Source organism: Equus caballus, chromosome 1 (genome assembly GCF_041296265.1).
Source record: "Equus caballus isolate H_3958 breed thoroughbred chromosome 1, TB-T2T, whole genome shotgun sequence".
Classification (NCBI taxonomy): Eukaryota; Metazoa; Chordata; class Mammalia; order Perissodactyla; family Equidae; genus Equus; species Equus caballus.
Window position 1 is genome coordinate 170,289,640 of NC_091684.1, and position 12,222 is coordinate 170,301,861.

General features: G+C 45.4%; 1 protein-coding gene across 9 annotated transcripts in view; it reads right to left on the reverse strand.

The window, feature by feature from the left end:
* Window positions 1–11,646, reverse strand: part of TEP1 (telomerase associated protein 1) — a 41,685-nt gene extending 30,039 nt beyond the window's left edge. For 3 of the 9 annotated variants that reach the window (XR_011440396.1, XM_023620964.2, XM_023620937.2), the window contains exons 1-8: window positions 11,376–11,567; window positions 7,758–8,347; window positions 6,522–6,704; window positions 6,086–6,220; window positions 5,176–5,337; window positions 4,606–4,767; window positions 4,216–4,296; window positions 2,681–2,805 (exon numbers count right to left, since the gene is read on the reverse strand). Coding sequence is in view for 8 of the 9 variants with exons in the window: in XM_023620964.2 (XP_023476732.2) it covers window positions 2,681–2,805; window positions 4,216–4,296; window positions 4,606–4,767; window positions 5,176–5,337; window positions 6,086–6,220; window positions 6,522–6,704; window positions 7,758–8,324 (1,415 nt within the window). In the remaining variant the exon portion in view is untranslated. Of the gene's footprint in view, window positions 1–2,680; window positions 2,806–4,215; window positions 4,297–4,605; window positions 4,768–5,175; window positions 5,338–6,085; window positions 6,221–6,521; window positions 6,705–7,757; window positions 8,348–11,370 lie in introns of all 9 variants that reach the window. The other 6 variants (XM_070272563.1, XM_023620945.2, XM_005603176.4 and 3 more) reach the window with 6 other exon arrangements.
* Between the last annotated feature and the right edge of the window lie 576 nt (window positions 11,647–12,222).

The window sequence follows — 12,222 nt, forward strand, 5'->3', positions numbered from 1 at the left end:
ACTTCCTAACACATTCTATGAGGCCAACATCACGCTGATACCAAAACCTGACAAGGACAACACGAAAAAAGAGAACTACAGGCCAATATCACTGATGAACACAGATGCAAAAATTCTAAACAAAATTTTGGCAACCAGAATTCAGCAATTCATCAAAAGGATCATACATCATGATCAGGTGGGATTCATACCAGGGACACAGGGATGGTTCAACATCCGCAAATCAATCAACGTGATACACTGCATCAACAAACTGAGGAATAAAAACCACATGATCATCTCAATAGATGCAGAGAAGGCATTTGACAAGATCCAACAGCCATTTATGATAAAAACTCTGAACAAAATGGGCATAGAAGGAAACTACCTCAACATAATAAAGGCCATATATGACAAACCCATAGCCAACATCATACTCAATGGGCAAAAACTGAACGCCATCCCCCTGAAAACAGGAACCACACAAGGATGCCCTCTATCGCCACTCTTATTTAACATAGTACTGGAGGTCCTGGCCAGAGCAATCAGGCAAGAATAAGGAATAAAAGGAATCCAAACAGGGAGGGAAGTAGTGAAACTCTCGCTGTTTGCAGACGACATGATCTTATATATAGAAAACCCCAAAGAATCCATTGGAAAACTCTTAGAAGTAATCAACAACTACAGAAAAGTTGCAGGGTATAAAATCAATTTGCATAAATCAGTAGCATTTCTATACTCCAGTAATGAACCAACAGAAAAAGAACTCAAGAATACAATACCATTCACAATCACAACAAAAAGAATAAAATACCTTGGGGTAAATTTAACTAAGGAAGTGAAGGACCTATATAATGAAAATTACAAGGCCTTTCTGAGAGAATTGGATGACGACATAAGGAGATGGAAAGACATTCCATGTACATGGATTGGAAGAATAAACATAGTTAAAATGTCCGTTCTACCTAAAGCAATCTACAGATTCAACGCCATCCCAATCAGAATCCCAATGACATTCTTTACAGAATTAGAACAAAGAATCCTAAAATTCATATGGGGCAACAAAAGACCCCGAATTTCTAAAGCAATCCTGAGAAAAAAGAACAAAACGGGAGGCATCACAATCCCTGACTTCAAAACATATTACAAAGCTACAGTAATCAAAACAGCATGGTACTGGTACAAAAACAGGTGCACAGATCAATGGAACAGAATTGAAAGCCCAGAAATAAAACCACACATCTATGGACAGCTTATCTTTGACAAAGGAGCTGAGGGCATACGATGGAGAAAAGAAAGTCTTTTCAACAATTGGTGCTGGGAAAACTGGAAAGCCACATGTAAAGGAATGAAAATCGACCATTCTTTTTCACCATTCACCAAAATAAACTCAAAATGCATCAAAGACCTAAAGGTGAGACCTGAAACCATAAGGCTTCTGGAAGAAAAGGTAGGCAGTACACTCTTTGACATCAGTATTAAAAGGATCTTTTCGGACACCATGCCTTCTCAGAGAAGGGAAACAGTAGAAAGAATAAACAAATGGGACTTCATCAGATTAAAGAGCTTCTTCAAGGCAAATGAAAACAGGATTGAAACAAAAAAACAACCCACTAACTGGGAAAAAATATTTGCAAGTCATATATCTGACAAAGGCTTAATATCCATAATATATAAAGAACTCTCACAACTCAACAACAAAACATCAAACAACCCAATCAAAAAATGGGCTGGAGACATGAACAGACATTTCTCCAAAGAAGATATACTGATGGCCAATAGGCACATGAAAAGATGCTCATCATCGCTGATCATCAGGGAAATGCAAATCAAAACTACACTAAGATATCACCTTACACCCATTAGAATGACAAAAATATCTAAAACTAATAGCAACAAATGTTGGAGAGGTTGCAGAGAAAAAGGAACCCTCATACACTGCTGGTGGGAATGCAAACTGGTGCAGCCACTATGGAAAACAGTATGGAGATTCCTCAAAAAATTAAAAATAGAACTACCATATGATACAGCCATCCCACTACTGGGTATTTATCCAAAGAGCTTGAAGTCAGCAATCCCAAAAGTCCTATGCACCCCAATGTTTATTGCAGCACTGTTTACAATAGCCAAGACGTGGAAGCAACCTAAGTGTCCAGCAACAGACAAATGGATAAAGAAGATGTGGTACATATATACAATGGAATACTACTCAGCTGCAAAACAGAACAAAATCATTCCATTTGCAATAACATGGATGGACCTTGAGAGAATTATGTTAAGTGAAATAAGCCAGTCAGAGAAGGATAATCTGTGTATGACTCCACTCATATGAAGAATTTAAAATTATGGACTAAGAACAGTTTAGTGGATACCAGGGGAAAGGTGGGGTGGGAGGTGGGCACAAAGGGTGAAGTGGTGCACCTACAACATGACTGACAAACATTAATGTACAACTGAAATTTCACAAGATTGTAACCTATCAATAACTCAATAAAAAAAAAAAAAGAAAAAAAGAAAATAGCAGCTGAAGATAATCCAGAAAAGGAAAGGTGATCAGTCAAAGCCAGTCAGTCATGTTTACAGGCCATGTCTGCCCAAACTAAGGTTGCTGGGGTTGAGAACTACAGGGACTGGGGCCATGGGTGCTGAAAAGTCAAGGAGTTACCCAGATGGAATGTATGTTCAGGGTGTATCTCCTCACCTGTAGCCCAGCAGGGCTTGGACATGCTGGGCAGGCTCCTTGATATGCAGTCGCTGCACCAACTTCTTCAGGGTGAACCTTGGCTGCTTCTTTTTCTCTGGCACCGCATTGTAGGACGCCTCAAACTGTGGAAATATCCCCCAAGTCCACAAGGGTCACTCAATCTATGACCATGGACACTTTCTTCAGAAAGCAGAATGTAAGACCATCCTATATCCATGAAGTAATTTCTTTCCCCAAAGTAGAGCTGGGCAAAGAATAGGAAAAGGGGGTCAAAATCTCCAGCAACAAGAGCTGCTGTGGCAAGCATACAACAGTGGCTCTTTGAGGTCACTGTGTTTCATTTACACAAGATTGAACTATCAATGGTTAAAATGAGATGATTGGCTTGTGAAAACAAGATGGGGATAGAATGAACAGAGAACACCTTGCTTTTAGAGGAAGGGAAAGGAAAAAGTGGCTCTTATTTAAGTCACTGAGACTTGGAACAGGTAAGAGGAGGCATGAGCACAATGCAGGCTGTGAGGAGTTAAAAACTGCAAGAAGTGGCCTTTCTGGATCTTCTGTGGTAGAAGAGCTAAGTGTGGGATGTATTAATAGGATGAAGAGAAAAGATCAGCTGATCAACTGAGAATTATTTTCTTATAATACTAGCATATATTTTCCTAATAATCTATTTTAATGATGACAATGGTGATACCTAACACTTATTCAATGCCAGGTATTCTTAGAAATACTTTAAATACAGTAACTGATCCAGTCCTCACCAAAACCCAATGAAGTAGGTACTGCTATTATCCTCATTCTATATCTGAGGAAACTGAGGCAAGAGAGGCTAAGTCATTTGGCCACGGTCGCATAGCTAGCAGGTGGTGGTGGTTGGTGGTGGTGGTGATGGTGGGATTCAAACCCCGGTAGTCTGAATCCAAATTCCATGCTCTTAACCACTAAGAGCAGCGCCTTCTCATTAATGCAAAAAAAAACTTGTTTGTGGGGCCAGCCCCGTGGCTGAGTGGTTAAGTTCGCACGCTCCACTGCAGGCGGCCCAGGGTTTCGTCGGTTCGAATCCTGGGCGCGGAAATGGCACCGCTGATCGAGCCACGCTGAGGTGGCATCCCACATGCCACAACTAGAAGGACCCACAACTAAGAATATACAACTATGTACCTGGAGGCTTTGGGGAGAAAAGGAAAAAAATAAAATCTTTAAAAAAAAATTTGTTTGGTTTGTGTTTAAAACTTCCTATGGAAAGTAGATATTTCATAATGTTTTCAACTTGCTTATCCAGCTGGACATGCCACCTGTCAGTAAAGTATAATACCAAGAAGAGAGAAAAGGGAAAAAAGTAGACTTTCCAAATGCTCTCAAAACCTAGCCCATAATCACAGCCGAGAAGTCTTCAGGCAGGAAGTTGGCATGTGCTATTAGTAATAATATACCCTTAGTATTTCTAAACCTAATGGAATTCCATTTCCAAACATTAGTTGAGAAAAGACTGCACATGCACATATAGAAACCCAGAACAAGGAACTCACCTTCTTCTGTTCATCCATAAGAGGTGCCAGGCACTTTGGCAAATATCGCTGTCTCTCAGAAAAGGGATGCTCTGTCTTCTGCTGGGTCAGGAGAAGTAGTTTCAAGAAGGGAAAAGGAGGTTGTCCCTGGAGAAACTCATTCCAACAGCCCCAAAGGCCCATATCTACCAAAAAGGGGGTGAGCTAGGAAAGAGGCAGGCCCTGCCCTCTCTGCCCGCTGAGCTCTACCCGGCTCCTCTCCCTTTCTCTGACTCCTTTTGTTCCGGGTGGTAGGAACACGTCACACGCTTAGTGTGGGATCTCCCAAGGGTCAGCATGTTCCTTCATCCCTCCCTTTCCAGAGAATAGGGACCTGGGCTGTGAATGACCAGGGTTGAGGCAGGGACTAACTGGAGGGTGGGGGCGCCGGCGGGGGCGACTCTTGGCCCGGTGCTTCCGAGGGTTGTACTTAGCCAGTTGGTACTCATCAAACTGGGCAAATTTGTCAGTCATAGCAGCACGCAGACAGCTGGGCAGGGGCACCAGCTTGTTCTCCTCTCCTTCAGCGAGGCTCTGTCAGAGAGAGGAGAGACCATGAGGAGTGAGACCCAAACAAACCCTCCAAACAAAACAAGACCACTCCATGGGGTTAAATGAGAGCACAGAACAGGGAGCAAGTTCCCAGCCCCAGCTCTAAAACTAAAATTTCTATGGTACTCAGCCCATCAGCAGACTTCTCTGATTCTCATTTTCGTCACTATAAACACGAGAACCAGAATAAAACCATTTTTCTCAAACTGCGGCCTAACCCTTCTCAATCATATTCTCCTTCTTGGGCAATCCAGCTTTTACAGGGAGAATCTGTCCTGTCTGTCCTGTCAGAGTGGAGGCCAAACTGTCTGAGAACATTCTCTGGGGATGCAGTGAGCAAAGGAGAGGGAACCAAGTGAGGGCCAAAGTCCAGGGAAGTGAGTGCCATACCTGGTAGAACTCGGCTACCTGGATCCAGTCAGAAGGCAGCTGGACAATGGCACAGAAATATCGTCGCAGGTAGGGGCGGCAGACTGGCAAGAAGGCAGCAATGGCCAAGACTCTGTTGGCCACATCACGGACGTTCAGCTGCTGCCTGGTGTACAGAGATGCCTAGGGCACAGGGTAGGCAGGGTTGGCATCTCAGCTGCTTCTCCCATAGCATCGTGCCCTAAGCTAACTTGCTTATCTAATCTGCCTGCATAAAACCTCCCTGAGCCCTCCATATTCTCTATAAAATGTAAAGGCCAAGCCTCTGGCCTTGGCCTCCCACATCCTCCAGCATTCACCCGTCGTCCACCTTTGCAGCACGTCTTCTCCTGAGCATCTCCAAAGTCAACCAGGCCTTTTCTCTTTTTGGAAGACATCCCACCACCAAAGTCTATCAAAAACTTACCCAGGGTTCAAATTGCTGATTAAACCTGCCATCTTCCAAAGCCTCATAGAAAACATTTTTCCCCTCCTTTCTGCTTCTGAAGTATTCACTATCGACTACTCCATTTTCATTTATATGATATTTGGGAGTGTTTTGCTTCTCTAACAATACTCTAAGCTCCTTAAGAGCTGGATCCAAGTTTCCTTATATCTGTTGGTATGACCCTCAAGGCCTAGCATTGTGTACTCAGCCTGTGTACTTACTACACAAATGAACCACAGTATACTCTTCCCCAGTCCCATCACCCTGACTCCTCAGAGAACCCCAGGGTTAAGGCCTCAGACTCACCTGGAGATCTTACTCCCTTCCTAAGTGAAGCTGCTTCCACCCCCAGGATGAGGCTGGTCACCATTCCCTTCACATACCACAACCACATTCCCCACCTTCCAGCTTCCCACTCCCACCCCCTCCTTCAGGCCACAATACCTTGAGGATAAACTCAGGCTCCAAAGGGGCAAGTTCACTACAGATTTCAAAGAGGGAAGCCGCGGTTGGGTCAGCTGCATCTTTCATGTTTACATTTGATGCCCGAGTAGAGCACAGCAAGCTCATTAGAGTCATCTGGGAATTGGGAAAGAGGGGGAAGAAAGGAGGAGAGAGGGATAAGGACCACCTTAAGCACCCACTCAGGCCGACTTACAAAATCAAGACAGAGGGAATGGACCCCAGATTCAGCAAGATGTTTGTCCAACCACAAAGTTAGAAAAGGGAATTAGGAAGTCGGAAACAAGAGCCGGGTGATGCCCCCTCCTTCCCCTTCCATCTGTGGAGGGGATCTGGTTCAGCCCTTGGTCACCACTCCTTCCACCCCATGCCCTCCCCTCCACCACCATTAGCCTCTCTGCAACTCTGGAACTTTTACCTTCTTTTCCTGAAGGGCTCGGTCAGTGGGCTCAGGACACGATTCAGATTCCCCAGAGGTAAGCTTCAGAGCCAGCTCCTCCACCTCCTCCTCCTCTCCCAAACTTAGACTGTAAAAAGGCATTGGAGCCTCTGCCCATTCCTCCGCTCCTGGCCTTTTCTCTTCAGAAGAGGACCAGTGACCCTGGGGATGGTAGCAGTTATTAATCACAGCATGCACCCACTGCCCCTCAAACATAGACAGATCTGAAAGCAGCTCCCCGGGATAGGAAGAGTCCACATCTATCTTCAAGCCCCTAAACTCCTCTCCCTTCACACCCCAGCCCTGATCTGTTCTGTCGGACACAATGATCTCTCACTGTCACACACACCACCAGTCCCAACTCAACCTTCTGAGCTTTAGCCCAGATGCTTCATGATCTTGCCCCTGCTTTCATCTCCTTATTGATGTCACAGCCTAGGAGCCTGGGGACTCTCACAATACCCTTCCTATGATGCTATTAAGGTATTTTGAAGTCAGAAGAAAAAGGGCCAAGTCCCAGATCAATCCCCCAGCAACCTTGGGCTGCTTAACCTCCGAACCTCAGCTTCCTCATTCCCTGCCTCCTGCCTGAAGGGGCCATTAGAAGATTAGTGGGATAATACATCTATGACTCTTTGCAAATTGCAAAGCCCTAAATAAACGTCAGGTGGCAGTAGTTGTAATCCTGACAATGACCTGTGAGGTAGATTTTCAATGAGGTAGACTTCATTTTAAAGGTGAGAAACTTAAAAGCTTCAAAAGGTTAAGAGTCTTGCCCAAGGCTGTGTGGCTTGTAATTGACAGAGACAGTATAGGGCCCGAATTAGGCTTTCCCTCAGTCCAAATCCCACAGAAGGAATGTGTGTTTGTCTACTGATTCTGACCTATATAGTAAATGTGCTTATATAGATGTGTACAAGTGGACATGTGTTTGCACATGCACATAGAGGGGAGTGGCCAGGGTATAGTAGTTGTGTCTTATGCCAGATGTAAGACCTCAAAAGCACCTGATTGACTCTGCTACTGCAATATCATACTGACTTTCCTCCTGAGCAGAGGCTTTCTAAGGACAGGGACTGTTTTTGCTCGTTGTCCAGAATTTCTGAATTAGATACGCAATAAGAGCATCACAGAGAGATACTGTGGCATTGAAAGCTAGGGACCGCAGCATCCAACAGACATGGCTGGAGTCAAGACAAGTGTTAGAGCTATTACCACAGCTGCTTCCTGTACTGTCTCTGTGGCAGAGATGGATTGCAAGGCCCCGGGGAAGGTCAGAAGGCCTAGGCCCTCTGAGAGGTATTGAGCCCTCCAAGTTGGAGGCTCAGAGAGCAGGTGGTTGCTGGTGTTCAGGCTGCACAGATCAGCTTGCACTGGGTGAAATGTCTGGAGACGCTGGAGCAAGGCGCTGGCAGACACAGTGCTCTTTAGAATGGGGAGTGTGGCCAGGCACCGGTTCTCCAAGGAGAGGACGTTTGGGTGGGCAGATACATGCCCATGTGGTTTCTCCACGGTCTTCAGGTCAGGAAGTGTGGCCAGGCACCGGTTCTCCAAGGAGAGGACGTTTGGGTGGGAAGACACATGCCCATGTGGTTTCTCCACGGTCTTCAGGTCAGGAAGTGTGGACAGGCACCGGTTCTCCAAGGAGAGGATGTTTGGGTGGGCAGACACATGCCCATGTGGTTTCTCCATGGTCTTCAGGTCAGGAAGTGTGGCCAGGCACCGGTTCTCCAAGGAGAGAATGTCTGGGTGGGCAGACACATGCTCATGGAGTTTCTCCATGGCTGGAGTCAACCAGCATATGCCTAGAAGGAAAGAAAGACAGGTGATGAACACCTGGCTGCACCAGAAACGCATTTGTACTGGGAGTCTATGTTTCTTTTTCTAGGATTAGTTTCATTCTAAGGATGAATTCAGGGAGTATTCTAGAGAGAAAAAGGGAGTATTCTAAGGGAGAAGTGTAGGGAAAAGGTAAGGCAGAAGCTTAGGAGCAGGGAAGTATAAAAAGAAAAAATCAAGAGCTGGAGAGGAAAGAGACATATCTTCTCATAAAGTGGTGAAGGAGACCCCAGGGCTATCGGTGTGACCCCATCTTAGTACAGGGGCCACATTTGTAATCTAGACTCTGGATTCTTAGTTCCAGAGAAACTAATGTTTTGATTGAGCTGTCTATATTCACCACCTCAACTTCCTTGCCTCCTACTCACCCTTCAGCCAGCTAAACGGGATTCTGTCTCCACTGTTCCTCCAAAGCTATCCTCTTAGTTAACTAATGGAATTCTTGTTACTAGAGGAATAGACATATTTTGGCCCTTATCTTACTTCATCTCTCAAGTATAATATGACACTGTTGATCACTCTTTCCTTGAAACCCTCTTTTCCTTGACTTCCATGGTGCAACTGTCCTGGTTTTCCTCTTACAACTCTGACCACACCTTGGGGGTTCTTTCTCTGCCATTCCTTGAATGTTGACGCTCCTAGAATTCTATTCCAATCTTTGCATACACTTTCCCAGGGTGGTCTCACCTACTCTGTGGCTCCAAATAATGTTCTATGCTGGCAACTCACAAGTTTATTCCTTGACCTAGATCTTGTCTGAGCTTCATCCTCATTTATCCATTTGCCTGTTAGACACCTCCACTTGGATGACTCCAAAGTACCAAAAACTCCATAGCTCCCAAATGTATCATCTTTCTCCCTTTCCTACCTCTTCTCCAAATCCATTCCTCTCCTTTGTCCCCTTTGCTTATAGGGATTTGAAGTGAAACAGACTTGAGTTTGAATCTTGATGGGATCTTGAATCTACTTGGGACCTTGGGCTAGTTACTTAAACTCTCTGTGCCTCAGTTTCCTCACCTACAAAATTGAGATAAACACCTAACTCATAGAGTTTTCATAGGAATAAATGAGGAAAAATTCATTGAAGCACTCAGAGCAGTGCCTGGCACTTAGTAAGTGTTCAGTAAATGAAAGCTATTGTTTTTTGTTATTATTATTATCATGCAGTAAACTACCAAATCTTATTGATTCTACTCCGTCAATGTCTCTCCAGTCTATCCACTTCTCTCCATCCCACCTGCTACCAGCTTAGCTGAAACCCTCCAGTCCATGTGGCACACAGTATGTACACCTGTCTAAAGGAGCTCCCCCATACACACCCACCACCATTTACTACATCACCTTGTTTATTTTATCATGATAAAAATTACCTTGTTTGCTTATTTGCCTACTCGTTCACTGTTTCTGTTTACTAAAATAAAACTTCCCGAGGGTCAGGGCTCCTTTGTCTTGTTCACCTCCATATGGCCAGCATCACACACATAAATTGGCTTCTGATCATCTCCCAGCTTCATCTCTTACTGCTGCTCCCATCTACTTCTATACTTCAACAACACAAACTCTTTTTAGCTTATGCATTCTCAAGGTATCTCTTGACTCTGGATCTTTGCACAGGCAGATACCTGGAATGCTCTTCCTTCTACCAAGACCACTCTCTCCCCCAACCCCTCCTTTACCAAATTCTACTTTCGTCTCACTCTGCAGGCCTCAATTTAATAGTCAATTCCTTAAAGGAGCCTTTGCTGACACTCAGCTCCCAGGCTGGTTTAGGTGGTCCTCCCTATGTTCTTGAAACACCCTACCTCCTCTATCATAGAACACATCCCCTGTATTGTAATTGTTTGTCTTTCATCCCACCAGGTTACGAGTTCCTGAGGACAGACCCTTTTAGCCTTATTCATCATTGTTTCTACAATGCCTAGTCTGTGGGATGCAGAGGCTTTTGAGAATCTGCTGAAAGCTATGGAGCTTTTTCACAGAAAAACATGAGTATATACTGTCTTGCACTCAATTTTCAGGAAGTCCATCCATGGATCTCCTAGAATCTCCATTATTTGCAAATTAAGAACCTCTGCCTGAGAGAATGCTTGAGCTTATATCATTAGGAATGTATTTACTTACCTGGGCAAATGCTTATCTCCTATTTACATTTAAGTATTTTAGGAATAAGTTATTCTGTTAAGTCAATCACTTAAACCTTAATATGTAAGAGTTTATGGACAGGAATGTGAAATAATTCTAAAAAGACTTGAACAGACTGACAATCCAAGACCAGGACAATGGATATCTCATGGGACATCAGTGTGCACAAATTACATCAAGAATGATGACCTCTGTACCCTGTTCTCATGTCTTTGCACTATGTCTTTGTACTATGTCCCTGATGTCTTTGCACTCTGTAAGCCCCCTGGGAGAGGAGAGGGGAATCTCAGAACTGACTTAAGAAAAGTAAAAGTCCCCTCTCGTCCAGCTCTAATTCCATTCTCCAGAGATAAACACTGCCAAAAGTTTTATATGAACAGTTTCAGACACTTCTATGCACAGACAAATATATGTATATGCTGCCCACCCCCCCCCCCTTTTTTTTTTTTACACAAAGAGGATCATACTTTAGACACTATTCAGCACTTAGTATGTCTTGGCGACCTTGCCGTGTTAACACGTTAATAGCCACCTCACTCTGAAGTTGGCTGTATGATAACCTATCCTGTTTAAGCACACCGCGGGCTTCCGTTATTACCAAAGGTGCTTATCCCACCGTCTGCGGCAGCTACTCTCTCCTTCCAAGGAGCACACAGAGCAGGAAAGTGAGAGAGACTCATCAGCACTTTGCTCTTCCTCCCTCCCCTTCCTGTCCCTCTAGCCGCTGCTGTCCCTCCCTTTCCCTCCCTCATCCTTCTCCTCTAGCTTTCTCACCTTCCCCTCTCACTTTCCCTTTCACACACCACACCCCCTCCCTGAGATGCCCGGAGGAACTGGGCAGACGCACCCCACCTGGCGCCCGCCCCACGCGAGTCCACCGAGGTTACCAACTGGCTGCGCCAGGCCCTTGCCCCCGGCTCTCGGCTGCCGAGCCCAGCGCCCTACATCCAGGGCCAGGGCCAGCTTCTACCTGCGCTCAGACCCTCCCCGGAGCTGCCCGGGGCTGGAGGAACTGGCTGGCTGACGCGGGGCTTCACGGTTCTCAGCAGCAGGAAGCAGGAACCGGACTCCTCACCCGGCTAGTGGGAAAAGGGGAAGCTGGAGGAGGAGCCGCGAGGGAAGCGGGGAGGGGACTGCCGGCGGGCGGAGACGCGCAGGTCCGGGCGGGGCGCCCAGGACTGGGAGCTGAGAGCGGGGAGAGATGCCCGGCTGCGATGCGAATGCGTTGGGGACACTGCAGTCTCTTCTGGGGCGAGAGTTTAGCCTCTCCCTACCCCCTTTTTTGTTTCCTTCCTGACGTTCTTTTCTCCCGCCCCTCAGGCTTGTCCCTCTACCAAATGCCCCCTCTTTTGTTAATTTCATCGCCTTTCTCCTGTTATATCTTCGAACCCCATTTCTTGGAAAAGATTTTGGCCATGTTTGCTGCCTATATATGGACACCTTTATTCCTGGTTCAAAGATAGACTTCTAATTCATCTGAAAGTTACTTGGTGAAAATAGAAATAAAAGGAGACCGAAAGTCTGCAGCAATGGCTGTAACTAGGTGCAGATATGGATTGAATAATTAAGGGGGAGTGAACTGAGAGCATGCCAGTGTCCATCTGGGAGAGATCTGTGATTACAAAGAATTTATTTGGAGTCATCCTGAGTGGCTAATGCTGAACCCTTTCAGAGAAGGTTCAAGAAAGTGACAAGTGAC